Source organism: Symphodus melops (genome assembly GCF_947650265.1).
Source record: "Symphodus melops genome assembly, chromosome: 20".
In the NCBI taxonomy this organism is placed as follows: domain Eukaryota; kingdom Metazoa; phylum Chordata; class Actinopteri; order Labriformes; family Labridae; genus Symphodus; species Symphodus melops.
This window is the reverse complement of record NC_136710.1, coordinates 6,335,680-6,355,019: the sequence shown is the minus strand read 5'-3', so window position 1 is coordinate 6,355,019 and position 19,340 is coordinate 6,335,680. Positions and strand designations below refer to the sequence as shown.

The window sequence follows — 19,340 nt, the reverse complement described above, 5'->3', positions numbered from 1 at the left end:
AAGAAGAGAAAAGGAAGAACAAAAAACACAGGCGTAGCTGTGATCCAGTTACAGTGCAGTAGCACCTCTCTCCTCCACCGTCTCTGCATTGACTTCTTCTCCACCCTCCTCCTGTGCCCTTCTCTCTTTCCCCTTGCCCGTTTCTTCCCTCTCAGCAGTTCTCAGGGCATGAGGATGGAGTTGGCAGTCGTAACTAGACTGATGGATGACTCTGAAAGTGGCATGGGGGGGGGGAGACAAGGCCACTGAGCTCCCTGCAATCACTTTATGGACATGTGCAGTGCCAAATCTATAGAAACTCCACACACACACTGCCTGTGTGTGTGTGTGTGTGTGTGTGTGTGTGTGTGGGGGGGGGGGGCAACCTAAGGGGCTCATTGCTCAGCGGATGAAGGCAGAGGACACTTTACATTTTGCTGATGTCAGACGATGGCTTGAACACGTCGTTCACAAGATTCGAACTGACAGAAACGGAACATTTAGCGAAGTCGATGATTTATCGCAGACACATGATGATCCTCATCGCCCCGGCTTTTGAAACGTTTTTACCAAAATCGTTTATATTTGCGTCGGGTCAAACAGTTTTTCAGCGAAAACAGCCCGTTTGAAAATGTCATCTTTGGATCTTGGTATATTGAGGTCAGTTCTGCTCATTTATGAACGGACTGATGGAGTCATCATTATTATGACTGTGAGAGATTTAACAGAGATACCTGTAGGAGTTTTATATTGGACAAAGCAGAGCAGAGTTCCATTCCAAGTTGGAGACCCCGACGATGTAACTTTTTTGTTTTGTGGGTTTTTTTTCCCCTTTCAACGTATGGTCCTGTTCCTTCCCTACTTTGTCATTGTTGAGCCTCGGCCAAGAACATTCTGTTTTTCGCCGTGCCGTTTAATAGTCGAATTTAGGAACGGGGGAACAAGAGAGAGAGAGAGAGAGAGAGAGAGAGAGAGAGAAGAAAGTGATAAATCTTTTAAATGTTTTTTCTTCCTTCTCGTCCAGCAAACCCCCCCCCCCCCCCCCCCATTCCTTCTCTCTCCGCTGCCTCTGTAACACGGCTCATGAGAGCTGCGGCAGGAAAAGGGGTGTTGTTGCAAGGCGAGGGTATCTGAGTTCACTGTCGGCCTCCTCTCGTGTTAGATGTGTAGATATTAATCTCCCCTCTGGTTCTTATTGGGCCCTCTCTCTCTCTCGCAAGTTTGAAACGTTGGGGGGGGGGGTGTGGGGGTCCACTGAGATGCTGCTGGTCACTGTTTAGCACGGCAGCAGTCCAGTGTGAGAAGAAGGCCTTGCTCGATTGTTTTTTTCTGCCTGTAAAACCTGACACTGCTGTCGTAAAAAGCGATCACAAGCAGGAACTCTTGAAGACGGATCGGTTCCCCCCTTCCCATCACGTCATCGAGCGTGAGCACGTCAGTCCTGACCGTCTCATAACCGACCCCCGCGCTCTGGATCCAGTGGAAAGAATTCCACACGTTTCCTTCGTGTTTCCCCGCCCCCTCTCGTCTTCTCTGTGTTTTGTCCTGCGCTCGTACCTCGCAACAGCAGGACCGCACACATTCTCTACCCACCCCCCCCACCCCCACCTCCCTTTACGCTCCTGGAGCCTCTATGAAAAATTACCCGGACGTCTGCCGGTACAAAACTATCAGGCACAGGTTTTTTTTTTTCTTCCATACTCCCTCCCATGACTGATTATGCTCTTCAAACAGAACTGTCATGTTTAATCTTCAGTTGGTAAGCTCTTCTTTACTAAGGGGGGGGGGAAAGTCCAGGAAGGCTTCCTGTCTAACTTCTGCAGAAGTTCTCACAGCGACCTCAGTGAGTTTGTGCTAATCGAACAATGCTCGATCAAGTCCTCAAACCTGAAAGCTCCTCACTTTGTTTGGAAGACGCAGCCTTTCGTTTCGAACCCAGCAAGCGTGTTATCTTTGCTGAAAATAATCAACTCTGACAAGAACACCGTGTTTCAGTAAGATGGCATGTTGTAACCCCCACCCCCCCCCCCCCCCCCCTCCCCCTCCCCCTCCTCTCTCTGTGTGTTTGCAGACTCACAGCAGTCAGGAAGTCCCAGTAACAATGAGCCAGGCAAGAACCCTCTTCCAGGTATGTACAGTACCAGTCATCCTCCCTCCCTCCCTCCCTCCCTCCTGTCATCACTCTATTGTTCCCCTGCAGCTCCCCCTGTGTACACCGTAGCTCACTGAGTTTAAACAGTGCTGATCTGAGCTGAACTCAGTGACTTGCAGACACAAAAAGAAAGACGTTACTCATTAAAAAAAAAAGAAAGAAAAAAAAAGGTGCTTACATAACTGAGAAGCTTTCTCCCTCAATACTTCATGTAATATAAACTACACTGAACAAAACACAAATGGGGGATTTTTGGCACAGTAAAAAGCATAAAACAACACATTTGCTGTAATGATTATTAGTAATAAAAGCTGAAGTCATTTTCTGACCTCTGTATGACACCCACTGGCTGATGCCAAAAAGGTTTTTTTCCCCCCCCCCACTTTGTACAGAGGTGGAATAAAAATGTAATTGGATCATTAGTTTTTAATCGTCATCAGTCGAGTGGCAACGCAAACAAAGTCCACAAAGGAAGCGCGTCGAGGAGAGACAGCGCCGTTGTTGCCCTCGACTGACCTGCGCCGTGTCGTCACAATGCCGGAGCGAAAAATAGTCGAAGGAGTGTAATTAGTTTTCTACCTCAAGAGCAGGTTCCTCCGATACAGGTGCCAAGGAAAACATGCCGGTGAGCCAATGACTCAGGCCTCGCAGGCCTTCAGCGGCAGCAGCAGCAGCAGCGCACTTCTTCGTGAAAGCCGTTGGCTCATCGGAGGCATTAGAGCTCTGTAAGTGCCAATCGAGCCGCCCGCCTATCTGCCGGGCACGGAGCGAGCGTCACTGGCATCGCATCAAAGCCCAGCCGAAGTGGTTTGGGTGTCAGTAACCTGTCTGCCTGTTTTACTTGACAGACAACCTCTAATTACTGTTGCTTCGCACACAACACAACAAATACAAAAAAAATACAACAAATGTCCTTTCTTCAATCTGAGGATATTTTTAAAAAAACAGCAGAAAACATCTGTCTGTCTACTGTACGAAACTATCTAGAATCAGCTTTTTTTTTTTTTTTTTTTTTTTAAGATTTGTTTTTGGCCTTTTGCCTTTAATGATAGAGGGAGGACAGTGGATAGAGTCGGAAATCAGGGAGAGAGAGTGGGGAGAGACATGCGGGAAATGGGCCACAGGCCGGACGCGAAGCCGGGACGCGAAGCCGGGCCGCCCGCGCGTGAGGACTGAGCCTCAATACACGGGGTCGCGCGCACTGCCGCTGCGCCACCGGCGACCCCGAGAATCAGCTTTAAAAGAAAGTGTATTTGTAGTCGAAACACTAAAATGATATTACATTGAAAACAATAATCTAAAGTATAAATATCTCTATAGATGACTCTTGAAGCTGTGCCATTGTTACACTGTTTTTTAGCAGTATTGTCAGAGTCAATATTGACTGTTTGCTCGTGTGTTAAATGAAATAGGCGGCTCAGCACAGGCTCGGCGCTCGTACTCGCAGCAGCAGGAGCTTGAGTCCGAATGTCACTCCCTCCTCCGCGCACGCACACACGCACACACACACACACACACACGTACACACACACCTGTCCTGTCACTCTCCGCCGTACTCCACAGACGCTCTCAACATTTTTATCAGATAGTTTTGTTGTCGGACACAATCAACGTGTCACAGCTTGAATCTCATGGAAAAGAAATGAAACAAAGATCATTCAGAAAAGCAAACGTGAACAATTCTGTATAAAAAAAAAAACAACATTAAAAAAAGCCGACCTGGCTCCTTGTGTGAGTGTCTGCAATTACATGTTCAGTGTCTTTGAAGGATCTTGTAGTCCCTGCCATGTATACATTGTTTTTTAGTATAAGTGCAGAAAACATTGATTGAGACTGAAAGAAGGTTGTGTCTCTGTTTCCATTTGTCTCCATTAGATGTCTGATAGATTTCGTTCTTACAAACAAAGCTGCAGTGACTCTCTCTCTCTCTCTCTGTCTCTTTGTCTACAGTCTACTTGGAAGACAGCTTCATCAAATCAGGAGTCTTCAGTGTTACAGAGCTAGTGCGAGTTTCCAGAAGTAAGTGCACCCCTCACACACACACTCACACACTCACACTGTAATCAGTTAACACAACTGAAACATCTCAGGTATGTAGAAACTTCCAATCCACCCTGAAATGTCGACAGACTTAGTTTCATTTAAACACAGCTACTTATCCAATGAACCTCAGAAAACGCGCTGAGCTGAAATCCACGGCACAACTTCAAGTTTGGCCAGTTTGCTCCCAAAACAAAGAGAAACACTGCGACGACGCAGACGTCTGAACGAGCCTGCGTGCATCTGCACGGACATGCCTGCCCTCACGCGCAGCCGTTGACGGTTGTTCTGGAGTCCTCGTGCCTCTGATAGCCCAGGCACCCCGAGGCTCCCTTTACCAGCACCGCCTCTGAGCCGGAGCTCGGGAACACGCCTGCGGTCAAAAAAGAAAGAAGAAAAAGACGACACCTTCAGCAACCTGTGTTTAAAACAGACATACCTGTGCTGTGGTTCAGTGTGCACTCATCAGCTCCAACCTGTTGACATCTTAACTATTGATTTATTAAAAAGCCAATCTGTAGAAAATTCATTTGATGCCATTAACATGAGGCTTATTAACACTGTAAGAGCTCACATCTCAAATATGACGACTTTCTTCTCATCGTACGTGTTAGCTCACTAAAAGTCTTTGTGTTCAGAAAGTTTGTTGGGAGAAAATCTCAAATTCAAAGTGGCCATCTGTGGATCTGTGAGGTGATTTTTTATTTTTTATTTTTTTTACCCTTTTGTCGTCTTTTAGCGCAACAGCGTACGACCAGTCAAGAAAAACAACCGGCAGATGTTTAGTTTCTTTATTCGGGGGAAGAAGAAAAAAAGGGACATTGTTCATTTAACACAATCAAAAAGACACAAACGCACCTTGAAAGGCTGGTTTGCATTAACTGCAGTGCTGAGGCGTCTAAGAATGAGATATTTATCAAGTATAGTTTTACATTGAAATCAACTTCGGAGATGAAGAATTTTAAGTTAGCAAAAGAAGAATTGAAACTTTTGAAATCAAACTTGTTTATAAATGAAGCTCTTATCTTTTCTCGCCATTCACATGGAAATGTCTTCTGGCCCATGTTGAATTAAGGCCAACTGTATTTCTTTGTGCTTCATGTATTGAAGTGTTTCTGACGTAGGAGCGTGCTTAATAGTCTCGTACTCTTGCTTCCTGCTTCCTTCAGCGCTCACAGACTGAATCTCCTCTGAAAGCCGGTGTTTTTGTTTAGTGTTTAATTTGCCCCCTGACCAGATGGCTGCTGCGCCGCCGTGTTTGCTCTCATGTGACCGAGCCCCGTTCCTCTAAAGCCAACTGGAGTCGAGCTGGAATTTTAAAAAGGTCGACGGACACACAGGAATTGTCACTCACTCAGCCGGTCACTCCCCGGGAAGATATCTAAGCAGCCGCTCGTCCGTCATCGCGCTTCTCTCCCAACTCTCCAGGCCGTTGAGACATTCTTTGAAGTCCATCAAAGGGAGGCTGTGGAGTTCAAGGCTGACTTGCAATCCAGCTTTCCCGACGAGGACAACCATGAATGCTACAGGAGCCTCGGCTGCAAGTGAAAAAAAAAAATAAAAAAAAAATGTGTCAACAGAAACGCACGGACAAATGAAACTGCTGATTTACCAGTGCAATTTCTGTTTCCCCCTTGTACAGGGAGGGAGTAATCTGCTCGAGGAAGCACTGTGTGGCAAATGATTAGCAGCATTATTGTCTCGTTGGCTGCTTTTAAGCTTAAAAGTCAAAGCCCAGATTATTAAATTAGATGACTGGCTGGGCAGCCAAGCGGCATCACAACTATTGCACCGAGCCAAGAAAGAGAAAGAGAGAACCCAGCACAGTGAGACATGGACGGGGGTATCCTCAGCCATGAATGAAAAAAAAAAAAAAAAAAAAAAAACAATGGTCTTGTATTCAGCGTTCTTGGGCCGGATGCATTCCTCCACAGACAGCTCGGTGTGGGTAGCAGCGGGTAGGGGCCGCTGCCAGGGCCACAGCGAGCTGCCAGGGCGGAGGCTGGCGGAGGGATCGTGCCAGTGGTGAACCTCAGACCACAACAGACGGCGCCACACACTCCATCCTCTCATCGACTCCAAAACCGAGCGAGCGCTCGAGCTGCAGGCTGCCACACACTGACGGGAGAGGGGGGGAGAGAGAGAGAGAGAGCGAGGACGGGCGGCCGAGGTCCTTTTGTTCTGGAAACACCGAGCAGGCCTCCGTGAAACAATATCCCTCACCTCGACCGCAGTGACAAAACGACACCTATTCCACTGTGACTCAGTCTAATCTGGGTCGTTGATGACAGTGAATTTACATCCAACTTTGTCCTCGTTTCTGAAAATGCAGCAGTCATCCAGATGTGAGGAACATTTGGCCAACAGCTTCTTCATGACACGTTCAAAGAATAAACTATTCTGTCGCCTCCATGCTGTATATTTACATATGGACACATATATCGACCTCATAAAACTGTTTTATCAATCTGATAAAGATTTAGACAAACATATTAAATACAGCTGCAGTAAAGCCGCCTCTGCAAAAAGTGCTTCCCTGCAGCCACAGCTACTTTGAGAAGCAGCGACTTGTTAATCAGAGTGCTCAGCAGAAATGCCCGTGATGGTCAGACAGCTAACCTGTGGAAAGGGAGCGCTTAATTTGATACAGGGCGCCTCCGAACACAGAGCGTCAATAAGAGTCAGTCAAGCTTTCGCGCAATTAATTGTGCGTCTCCAGATGCAAGGCTGGGGAAAGGCTGAGTACTCAACCTGACAGCACCGCTGACTTTGAAGTCCTCCTTCGCAGTGATTACTGTCTAACTGTCTCTCTCTTTGATTTCTCCTCGTCCTCTGTTAGTGCCCATCACCCACGGCGCGGCGGTAAACTTCTCCATGGCAGACATGCCCAGCCAACCCTACTACCACGATTTGAACTCCAGCGTGGGGCTGCATCGCTCCCTGTCCTCCCCTCCCGGCAGGTCAGTAACAAAAGGACGAACGCGTTTCTCTTCTGACGGCACAGCCGTGACACTGTGTGGGCTCAGGGCAGTGCACCACCTCTCAATCAAACAATCCACCTTGTTTGGAAAAGCATCCACTCATAACAAATGTTATCTACAAGACACTTTACAAAAACAAATCCACTTTGTCTGTGACCTTTTTGGTATTTAGTGAGCTCAAATAAACCATTGAATTGGTGACGATTTTGGAATTGTTCCACATTTTAAATGATCGATTCCTTTACATACCACTTTTAACGACAAATTAAACTTCTCCATGTCCCGCAGTAAAAGGCCCAAAACTGTCAACATGGAGGAGAACATGGACACCAGCCCAACAGGACCGGACTTCTACTCGTCACCCAGCTCACCAGCCAGCACCAGGGCAAACTGGCACGACAGAGACGGAGGTGACTTTCCTGTTCTTATTTGACCACCTTTATTTACCCACTGGAGGTTTGTCAGGGTAAACGCCCTCCCTTCGGGTTCAGTCGGATTGGAGTCACACAAACGTTCGGCGGCCCCCGACAGCGTGCTGACAGACGTTAAAGAAGCAACGGAAGATGAATCATTTCAGTCGCTTTACAAACAGATCTGATCTCAAGTGCGCGCCTCGCGTTGTGTTTTTTTTTTTTTTTTTCTCCCAGCAGCTGAACTCTATCTCACTCTCAGCCTTGCCATTAGCTACTGTACATCAGTGCGTTTCGTTGCGGATGAGCTGCATCTGGTTTGGCTGCGCATGAACCTGTTCAACCCTCTTAAAAAGACATACCATGACAGAGATAGCCCCAGGCATCGCCGCTCATGTAAATGTTTAAAGCCAGGAACTGCAGTCTGAATGCAGATTCTCTCGCACCTGTCGCTTACACAAAGGAAACATCGGATTCCAGAGTGCATCCGTTCCAGGAACAAAATGTTCCAGCTGTAATTCACAGCTTAGTTAAAAAAAAAAATAGATCACAAACAGATAAACTCTCAAATACTGTCCCACTTTCATACATGTGCTCGTTTTGAGCTTTAATAGAAATGGGTGTCGTATACAGGTATGTGAAAAGCCTTGTTAGAGGCTGCTATGGAAAGATTCCTCATCTAGAGCGATTGGTCCCCAGGGCGAGCGTGTCATATGACTCCTCTACAGGAAATCCGTCGATACATCTTGACTGGAATTAAGAGAAACACCCCATGTGCAGAGTTTTCATGATCATGTGCCAACTTTAAGGTACACGTCTACTTAAGAAGGGAATTAAGTAGTAAAGCTCCTAATGAGCTCGTGTGTATGGCTTATTGGATATGGAAAAAAAAAAAAAAAAAAGGTCTGTATCGCATGCTTCTGCACAAGAGCAAGCGAGATCCTCACGGGACGACTTGCATGTCTCATTACTTTGTCTCCTGGTGCAGAGCAGAGCCCGTCAACCTTTTAATTAAGGCCTCACTGTCCCGTGTTTCCGGATCATTCTCGCTCTCTGCTGACTTCCCTCCACACTCTGCTGCCCGCAGTGAAAACTGCGACAGACAGGATGATTCAAAACAAGCGACAAATAGTGCGATTTTACCTTTAAACTTTAAACACCTTCATCTCCAGCATTCCTCTTTTCTTTTCTTTTCTTTTTTTTTATCACATAGTATGTAGGAAAGTTGAGGGAGAAATAAACCAGACGATGCACGAGAGGCACAGCAGCGGTGGGATTCAACCACAGCCCAATGTGGCTGCGTGAACCTTCGGCCTGTCGCTTTGCACGAGGCCTGGAAGTATCGCTCTGCGTAAACTTAGACACTTTGGGGCGAGGAGAAGGGGAAAGCAGTGGGTAGGAAACTCTCCAAAGACAGCCTATTATTCTGTCAGGAGAGAATAAATGAGAAGTGGGGTGATATTAAACCCATATGAGGCCTACCAAGTGCCAAGTGGTCATTTTTTGCATGTGGTTATCGTTTGACAAAACCTCACATGGTAGAAGAAAAAAGGATTCCTTTTATGGATTGTTAGTGCATACATGTTCTCTCCTTTAATTCAAAATGTAACAAAGGAGTCTAAATGCAAAATCACTTTTTATTTAAAGTGTTTTGTTTTTTTCTCGAGTAATCAGTTGTCCAGTTTAATTTCCTGAGGCAGTGATGGATTTAATTACCAGAAAGGAGGAAACGCTGCACACTGCCGAAATGTCCTCCACGCATAAGGAAACATTAAGCAGTGATATGAATCCTCTCAAAGGTATTTCTCCCTCTGACGAAAAACGAATGCACTTAAGCTTGTATCCTCTTGCAACCTCGGAGTGGGAAACCCCCCTGAATTCCAGCCACCTTTCTCGCTCCCTCTCTCCAGATCGGAGTGATTTTAAGACTCGTGTTCATCTTCCCCCTCGGAAAAAAAAGACGGTTGATACAATGGATATGCTTCAAAAAAAAAAAAAAACAGGGTTTATATGACGCATTTTCAGTCAAAGAGATGGATGTTGTACGAAGTTGAACACCCCACAAATTTGAGGCGGACCAGAAAAGCACTTGATGGATGTTCATAGAAGAAGCACGCGCAGACATAGGCCATTGGCCCTCGCATCTTGTTGTTATCACGTTCCCTTCAGACGCCGCGTCTCACCATGGAAAATTGAAAAACCGCACGTCTGTGACAGCAGAACATTGCTCACGAAAGTGTAGAGCAGCAATAATGAGCGACTCGCAGAGTTTAGCGCTCATACTTCCAGTTTATGGAACTACACAAATATTCCAACAAAACGAGTTCTCCTGCCGAGCCTTTTGGATTATTCATGGGGAATTACAGGAGCTTGTCAGACACCATGTAATGCCCAGGCGAGCAGATGTTACAGTGTAATGTTCTGTTTAATATTGCGTGAGGGGTCTTGAAATTCTTTAATCCTATTTTAGCCACCGGCTGCTTTACAACTGCGCATCAGTTCACCGGATTGAATTGTGTCTCTCTAAACATGACAAAAGCCACATTTTTTCACAGGATTCGTGTTTCTTGGGGATGTCCGGTGATTTGTAATGATCCCAGAGATTACAAGTGATTTTGACCCTTTTGCAATGTGTCTTGTTGACACAGAGCATTTTCCCTCGACTTCAGCCTTTGCCAAAGACACAAAGCTCTGAGTAATACTAATCCCAGGCAGATCAAATTCTGCTTGATTTTTTAAACATGTTTCATTTTTGGCACTTAATTCTTTTCATTCATGAGAAATGGAAGCACTAGTGCACGCTGTAAGGGGAAGTTTTGTGAGTGATTGTCAGCAAGTTGGACGAATAAAAATAACCTTTAATTGTATTTATTTTTAACATGAGGGGGGAAAAAAATCTTGTTTTCTGCAATCTAGAAAAGAAGAAATTATAATGAAGGAATATGAAAGGACGCTTACTTTAAGCTTGCATTAACATCTCTGCGTGGGCTTCTTCTCTCTCTCTCTCTCTCTCTCTCTCTCTCCCGAGCAGACATGTCCTCTCCTACCATGAAGAAGCCAGAGAAGCCGCTGTTCAGCCCTACTTCCCCACAGGACTCCTCACCACGACTCAGCACTTTCTCTCAGCCTCACCACCCAGGCCTAACAGGTGTAGGACACAGCGGTGAGTGGGGATAAATCCAACCAGCAGCTCTTATCGACTTTTCTCCCTCTCAAACGCAGTTGGAAAAATCTATGCAGATAGTCCATTTCCCTTCTCCGGATCAATGACGATCACTTCATCTGAAGTCGAAAAAGACTCATCCTCTCCTCCACGTGTCTCTCTCTCTTTGCAGTCATATCGACGAGGAGCCCCCCTCCACACTCGCCCCTGCAGTTCTCCGCCTCTGCCATCTTGCCCCCAGCACCGTCACCTTACTTCTCGCACACCACCATCCGCTACCCGCCTCACCTCAACCCTGCGGATCCCCTAAAGAGCTACGTGCCGTCATACGACCCGTCCAGCCCACAGAGCAACCAGGTCAGTCTCTGGGTTTTTTTTTTTTTTTTTTTTCTCTTCGGCTCTGAAGCAGCCAGTTTGACGGCCAAGAGTCAGAGGCTGATTTGGCAGGACTCACATGGCCTGGAGTAGTTGTTTGTTTGTTATTTTCCCATCTGATGTTATCCCCTCTGACATCCAGATTACAGATAAGATAAATAGCATGCATGTGTTATTATTTCATTACTGCCTCGTGGGTGCATATGCAGGCACAAAGGAAATACATTTTCACTTTTTATCATCTGAAATTGAAGTGTTTTGTGAAGTCTAAACATCAAGTATAATATGACAAACCTCAAATTAGACATTTGAAGCCCTTAAACTGACTGAATAATTCTGGCCAGGGAACTTTTAAATGAACACGTCGTTTAGATTAGAGCTGGGCTGCCTGCACTGTACACGGGGACATACAACGGTCACATAAAATCTCGATTATACGAGCCATCTTATGGGATTGATTAGTAAGAATAAGAGTGAAATCATAGTCGAATTAAACCACTTTTTTTTTTATATACGGGCAGCTCCAGACTGAACTTTACAGACCGCGTCATGACAGAGAAGCAAATGTTTCTGGTTGAATATAATCCTGCTGCACAGAGGTTCATGTTCATTCCTTTCACTTGTAGCAGCTCCAAAAGAAAACAACCCAAAGCGTCCTTAAAAAGTCAACCAAACTATTGGAATCGCAGTCACACGTGACATTACAAGACTGTATCAGGACGCTGCAGTAAGTCAAAGAGAGCTTTTATACTTTGTGGATACACACTGCGGCCAGTGTGTCGGAGAGAGCGAGAGCAGGCGTCTCTATAGATGAGAGAGCAGTGTGATATTTATGTGAGTTTTATATCCCCGCTGTTCTCACTGTAAACAAAGGCCTCGTAGACGGCTCCAACTCCAGTGCAGGGAGCGGGTCCGGGTGGGGGGGGTGGTGGTGGTGGGGTGGCTGTTACTCCAGAGAAAAACCGCGGGGAATGATAAAGGTTGTAAATATTTGCCGTTGCCGGGGCCCGGCTCTTGTGCAGAATTAACTGGCCCTCTGCTGGGGTGCTGGAGAAAGAAGGGGGGGGGGGGGGGGTCCAGTAGGGAAGTGAGAGCTCTAGACCACTTGCAGGAGGAGGGAGGATGGATTTTTTGGGGGAGCGGGGGGGGTCGGCAAATAACACAGCGTTTATAATCCCATGGACGAGTGCCAGAATGTTTTTATGCTTGCTTTAACGCAGATTATATTACACTCTAATTAAACATTCTATTCACACGGGAGGGAACCCTGTGGACACAATTCTTTTGCAAAAAGGCCTGTTTGAGTTTTGAACTCGGGGCGGCCCTGAAATGAACGCCCCAGACAGTCTCCTGCAGTCTGAAAGAGTAGCTCCCACTAGCTTCCTTTATTTCCTCCTCTACATATATAGTCCCTCTGCCTCGCTCTCTATACGCGCGCGCTTTCACACCATTGTAACAGGTCAGTCCGCAGCTCTCTCAGCCTTTTCACGCCCCGAGTCCTCCTAAATTCCATTTATGGTCGCCATTAAAATCATTGTGTAAAATCATGTAGGAAATCCATCGTCAGTGACAGAGGATCCATTGTTGCTCCAGCCCCCCAGAGTTTTTCGTAATAACTGTGACAACACAGCGACTAAAAGAGCTGAAATCTTTTCTTCACACAGAGCATTAAATGTAAGAATGAGCAGTCCCCTTCTGTTCTTTATTTGATTTGATTGCTCCAAGGGAGGAGAAAAGAGCAGTTTAAATCAGCGAACTCCCCCTATAATTGGGGTAGGATATTGTTGCTATTGAGACCTGAGATGTACTTCGCTCTTGTAAATCCTTTCCGCGAAATAATGCCGCTGAATTATGTCCCTCGTCTTCGTGCCCCACCTGCAGCCGAACAGCAGTGGTCAGGTGATTGGAAAGGTCCCGGGCCACTTCACCCCGGTCCTGGCTCCTTCCCCGCACCACGGCACCGTGCGCCCCGTCTCGCTCTCCATGCCCGACACCAAGCCCATCACCACATCCACAGAAGGTGAGTCCACCCAAACCACAAACATCCTTCACTTCTAATGGACCCAGCGTGTAGAATATTTAATTAATCTCTTTTCTCTCTTCATCGTGCACATGTGTTGTGTTCATACTCGTACATGAAGCTATTTCTGAGCTAAAGTAACCGGACTAAAAAATGTTCTCCCCCATCTTTGGGACATTTTGTCAATTTTTGTACTTTGTACTTTACTGCATCACGTTGACTATGCAGCAAGATTTGCAGATGATCTATATGTTGTTTTCAAATCATTTATGATATTAAAGTTAAACACATACTTAACAAATAACAAAAAAGATGCCCTCAATTTGGGCCCAAAATGTAGCCATGTGACTCGCCCTCAAGAGCAAGAATTCCACTGCAAACATCTGCAGCACTCTTTAATGCGAAGCATGTCTGTGTGTCACCCAGGCTACTCATCCCCTGGCACCCCGACGGCCAATCGTTTCGTCGGCCTGAGCACGAGAGATCCCACCTTCCTCCACCAGCAACAGGTGAGACCCCCACGCCCCACCACCACCACAACCACCACCACCACCCCAACACACACGCTTACCTGCTCCTTTTTATCCCTTCATTCCCCCGTCCCCCATGTCTCCCTGCACATCAGAAGAGAAATCCCTGCCCTCTGGATCCGCCCTTTACAATCTGAATTTGATTAGTCGGGGGGCATTGAAGTGTCTTGTTAAATGAGGGCACTTCGAGCTCAGATCTAAGCACTCACAGGTGAAGGTCCAGCTTAGCAATGGGGTGTTACGTGTACGCAAAAACACCACACATTTTCAGCCCTTTTAAAGGATTGAGGCTTACCTTGCTTAAGAAATGAGATCATAGTGAGAATACACAAACTGTAGATACAACAGTGCTGCTTGATGTTGTCACTTTAAAAAAAACAACAATTTCTATACATTTTTAAGGATCTAATTGACCCATTTATAACCTTAATGAGCAAATTGAACCCTTTTCGTGGCATCCAAATACCTCTTTGAGTGAGTCGTCTGTAATCCACAGTGATGAACTGAACAAACTACATAGTACACTACCACATTGTGTCTGGAGTACTGAGATTAACAAATAAACAGTATGTCATTTTGAGAGTACGTGTTAGTGCGTGTGAGTGTGTGTGTGAGTCTAGGGTCGTAAAGAACGCACGTTTTCCTCCGGTCACATTAAGGAAGAAAAAAAAAAACCCGAACGTGTCAGGAAATGCACTGTCATTGTGCGGCCACTACTCAGAAGATGGATGGGACATGGGGGTGTATTTAAGAGTGTAATGTACTCAGCTCTATTTCCTACACACACACGTATCTTTAGGGACACACACACACATTACTGTATTACATGTAGCACATGCAATCAGTGCAGCGCCTCATTCAGAGGATTTGGTGTTGGCGTCACTCGGTTGCTCAGGCAGTGGTTGTGGGACAGATGTGGTGACCCAGTGTATTTGTGTGTGTGTGTTTGTGTGTCTAAGGAGTGTTGCGGTGTTGTCAGACGGGAGAGAGTGCTCTCCCCCACCCCGTCTTATTGAAAGTGCTGGTCTCAGGCCAAGGCTTTTCCAACCACAACTAATTGAATGCATCTGCACGCGGCTACATAATGATTGCTGGGTTTCTCCTCAGCTTGATTTTTTTTTTCTTCCTCTTTTTTTTTTAATGTTTTGTAAAAAAAATGACAAAGCTGGCCTCTGTTTCCTCACAGCTCTTTCAGCCTTTCTTTTTTTGTCAAACCTGTTTTTTTTTTCATTTCCCCATTTTATCCTTAAAAATCAGAGTAAGCAAAGAAAGAAATCCCTGCAAATGTCTGTCAGCAGTCAGGGGAGCCTTTTTTTTTTTTTTTTTCAAGAGGGAGGATTCACTTGGCTGATGTCGCGCAGTTTGTCTTCCACATTTTCTCGTAGCTCTGCTACTTCGGTCAGTGGGAAACAGAATGACTGCACATGACAGCCGCAAGTCTTAGACTGGCTGCAAGAGCTGCTGAATTCTTCCCCTCGATGTGTAAATCAGTTTTCTCTGAACATATACAGTATGACGATGTAACAAAAAGAGACAGCGTAGCTTGTTTACCTTAATTGTGATTGAGTCATTGAATTTTCTGGATCCTTTAAACTCACGGAACCAAACAAGATAAACCAGAGAAGAACAAAAAAATAGTCAAATTAAAAATACAGAGGCGGAAATGTGTGAAATTTCTTAACCCAACAGTGATGTCTTCTCAAAGGATATTTCATTTTATAACCAGATGAAGACATTTTCTTGTCGAGGAAGTGAACTCTAAACAGTCGTCATATTGATTCACAAAGCTTCTGCATGTCACAGTCGTTGTTTTTTTCTTCTTTTTTTGTGTCGTGATTTAAGAGCCGGCGATGGAGCCTGGCGGAGCAGGCCGACACCGAGCCAAGTCCCTCAGGACTGAACATTCTCACCCAGTGTTCTGTCATTGTCTTCATCTGGCGTTGGGATGTTTACTGTGAGGCTGTCTGATATTTTAAGTTGCTCGGTTGCCTCCAGGCTCGGTCGGAAAGGGAAACAACTTATATACATTGTTGTTTGAAGAGGTTTTTTTTAAATAAGGTCAGCTGGACCATGGAGGCGCTCTGTTCTTTGTCTGACTGTCTCTATGATGGATAGAGGCCATGACATACTCGACTGCTTTCAAAGCTACCTTTGATTTTTTTTCACGTTTCAAACAGGAAAACTGAACAACAGCGAAGAATTTGATAACACAAATTGTCCGCCGTCAATATTTCAGAAATATATCAGAAACATATATTTATTGATGCTTGTTCAGGCTACTACTTTTTTTTTTCCAAGCAAGAGTTTTATAATTTCCTGACAAAAAAATAAAGGAAAGTTGGTCATTAGCAAACCTTCTTTTAAAAGCACGGCTTGTTTATATATTGTGGCATCACTAAACTCGAGGCCTGACACAAACACACACACGCACGCAGTAGGCTTCTGAAATGAAAGAAACAAAACAGGACAACACCACCACACGCTCCCACACCTGCTCTGCGATTCCCAGGCACCGAATGTGTGAAAACCCTCCATTCATCCCTCGCCTTGGTTAACCCCTCGAGGGAATGCCACCATCTAGCATTCCGCAGGGAAAGATCCATGATCAGATGTCATTTGGTATTATCTAAAGAAGGATCCTAATCCACAATCTGCCTGCATCTGTTTGTTAACGTTCCCCGGCTCCGTCCCCCTTCCTCCCCCCCCGCTGCCTGTGCCACTCTGATGTGCCGGTGCCAGCGGACAGATGGCGAGCCCCTTGAGGAGCGGTGGCACTGAGCGTCTGGTCCAACCCGCACATTCTCTCCAAGCTTTTGTCAGGCTGGAGAGCAGGAGAAGCGGCGCGGGGGCTTAGTCTCCCCAACCTTCAGCAAACATGGGGCACAACACTGGATGGAACAAGTTGAATATTTTCTGTTCAGTTTTATTCCACGGGTAAAACCTTTACATGAAATTGTATCATTGGAAATCTTTTGAGATTAACTCCTCAGATTTTCATTCTCTTGCCACCACTTTGCATTTGAAAAAAAGACAAAAACACATGAAGGTTTTTAAGTATAGCTTGAGTAAGGACCCATCATCGTCTCGTCATGTGTTCCCCCAGGTGCTCAGAGGAGAAAGAGCACATTTCTCGACCGCCACAAATGGCTTTGAATATTCAGCGTATGCGTATATATCTGATTAAATCCCTCTTAAGAGCCTCTGCAGAACGTCTGCTGCTGCACACAGAGTGCTAACAGTGCAGTTTTAGCCTGATGCATTACTAAATGAATGTGTTGACCACGGGGCAAGGTTAGCTTGGTATTGGCAGAGATAGCTCTCAGCTGGATTGCCGACGCGTGTGCCCGCATAATGCATGCAAAGGAGACACAGTTTGTGTGTAGTTTTTTTTTTTTGTTGCAGTAATTTGTAATCTGTATGTAAGGTTGGCTTGTCTTAAAGAAGGGGGGAATGGGCGGTTAGCGTAAGCGTGTGTGTGTGTGTGTGTGTGTGTGTGTATGCTCTTTAACTTCATTGTAATTTTGACCCCCTAATCAATAAAAACAGTTAGCTAATGAAAAAAAAAAAAAAGTCTGCATGCTTGAGGGCATGCATTTTCCTGCCTGAATCTCAAAGTGCACTCACAGTGAAGCAGTGATTATGGACAGGGTGCGCACATCCACTGGATCGCATGGCTTCATTGGCTAACCAGCTTCACCAGCAGTAACCACACAGAAGAACTACCGATATGATGCCACTCACATCTGTAACTAACTAACTCGTTGTTTTTGTTTGTTTGTTTGTTTATTCCAGGTTAGCTGTTATCATTAACTGCGACTGCATGTTTTTTTTCTTCATGTCTGTTTCACCCATAGCTTTGTTTTGATCCTGCCATGACTCAACACACTGATACCATTCACTATTTCTCACACTGTCAGTAACGTTAAGGAATCCCTCTTGGACTGATTGATCTTTTTGTTGAAAGCTGCTCCTGCTCTCTTCTGCATGCGTTCTGTGTATACAGTGTTGAGTTGTAGTGTAATCTGAAGTGGAAGTTGTCTTGGCCCAGTGAACTGACTGCTAGGTTTCAATTGACAGCTGAGGAAGTGTGACTGGAGCGTGACTCAAAACGGCAGGCATTATGGCCCCAGTGCCACTGACGACACTTTGGGGATTACTTGGCAAAGGTAACCTTTTCATTCTTTCATGCCCTCCCTCTCACACCACACCAACACACACACACACACACACACACACACACACACACAAACTAGGATTAATAATACCTCATTATAAATATTTTACATACTGTCCTTCTCCTTAAACATTTGACATTTTTCACATCTGACATGAAGTCCTGCTTTGCTCTGATGAACTTGAAAGAAATGTCCTTGTGTCTCTCTCATGTTGTCTTCCCCCCCTCTTTCTATTTCCCCATCTATTTCCACTCTCATTTAGGTTTTCATCTTCCTTATTTACTTTTGGTTGAAGTCCTAAGTGAATTTTTTTTTGCTTGAGAGCTTTTTTTTGGGGGGGGGGGGGGGTAAGCCGTAATTAACGACTATTCTCTACCCTGTTACAGGCTCTCCCCCCCTCCCGAGTAGATCATTGTATTATGTTCATTTGAATGAAACATAAAGTGAAAAAAGACTCGCCTTCTAAAGTATCATGATTTTCCTTTAATCATCGAGTGAGATTTGTTTGACCTGTTATATTTTAAACATCCTGCAATGATTCATATTTTGAATCACAGCTGTCCTCTCGAATACAACAAAAACAAGATACTGGATGAAGGTATTTATAAAAGATGAATTCTAACCATGTTAAAGGAAAGAAGTCATTTCAGGTCAATTTCTCAGCCACGTGAGGATGTTTTATTTTCCACATTTTAACAAGCTTAGCTTTGGACTTGGGCTTAATGCTGAAGTCATGGCTTCCTATGTTGAACTTAAAGCTACAGAATCTCCCCTCTTTACGTCCCCTTTCTTCACTCTGTACACCTCTCCCCCCGCCTCCCCCTTTTCTCTGGAACTGTATGTGGGTGTGAGTGTGTGCGTACAGCTCATTCTGTGCAGTCACAAACACAAACTTTTTTTTTTTTTTTTTTCTTGGACAAACACACATGCACAGGACAGAACCCCCTTCAGCAGGCCTCCTAATAGGCCAGTCGAGGTAGCAGGAAAAATGTCCCCTGCAGCAACTCGAGGTCTCTTTACTCACACACCAGCTGACTCCTCCTCTTTCCTGCATGTGAGCGTACAGCAATGAGCTCAGATAAAATAGATCCCAACTGAATTGAGTTAGTTCATTACAAAGCTGGGTCGGCAATTCTGAGCTATGTTTCCCCTTCTTTGGTGGATTCTTCACTGTTCAGCTTATAGATGGAATAAGACAGATTTCTGCTTTATCATGCTTACCCTTTACAAGCAGCGCTCAGCAATGCCTCTTCACTTCTATCCCCCAAATTAAAAGGCTGCCGAACTCACATGTTGCCATTGTGCAGGAAATGGGTCAGCAATCCATTAAGATGCCATTAGATAATCTAATTTAGGGAGCTAATCCTTAAACGAAGCACGCCGCATGGCCCGGCTGCGCTTGCAAGGAGTGGAATTAGCGAGGTTTGGGAGCTTGGACAGGGCACCAGGAGGCCATCTTGAAGGTTATCTGAGGAAACGCAGCAATGGAGGTCCAACAGGGATGCTTGAAGTGGC

General features: G+C 45.4%; 1 protein-coding gene across 6 annotated transcripts in view; it reads left to right on the top strand.

Moving 5' to 3' along the window:
- LOC306841334 (nuclear factor 1 B-type-like) overlaps positions 1-19,340 on the top strand; it is a 56,155-nt gene that overhangs the window by 29,065 nt on the left and 7,750 nt on the right. For 3 of the 6 annotated variants that reach the window (XM_079371158.1, XM_079371160.1, XM_079371159.1), the window contains exons 3-11: positions 2,051-2,107; positions 4,082-4,150; positions 7,011-7,131; positions 7,441-7,562; positions 10,594-10,725; positions 10,898-11,082; positions 12,982-13,120; positions 13,547-13,629; positions 17,728-17,816. In XM_079371158.1, coding sequence (XP_079227284.1) covers positions 2,051-2,107; positions 4,082-4,150; positions 7,011-7,131; positions 7,441-7,562; positions 10,594-10,725; positions 10,898-11,082; positions 12,982-13,120; positions 13,547-13,629; positions 17,728-17,816 — 997 coding nt within the window. The remainder of the gene's footprint in view (positions 1-2,050; positions 2,108-4,081; positions 4,151-7,010; positions 7,132-7,440; positions 7,563-10,593; positions 10,726-10,897; positions 11,083-12,981; positions 13,121-13,546; positions 13,630-17,727; positions 17,817-19,340) is intronic. The other 3 variants (XM_079371161.1, XM_079371163.1, XM_079371162.1) reach the window with 2 other exon arrangements.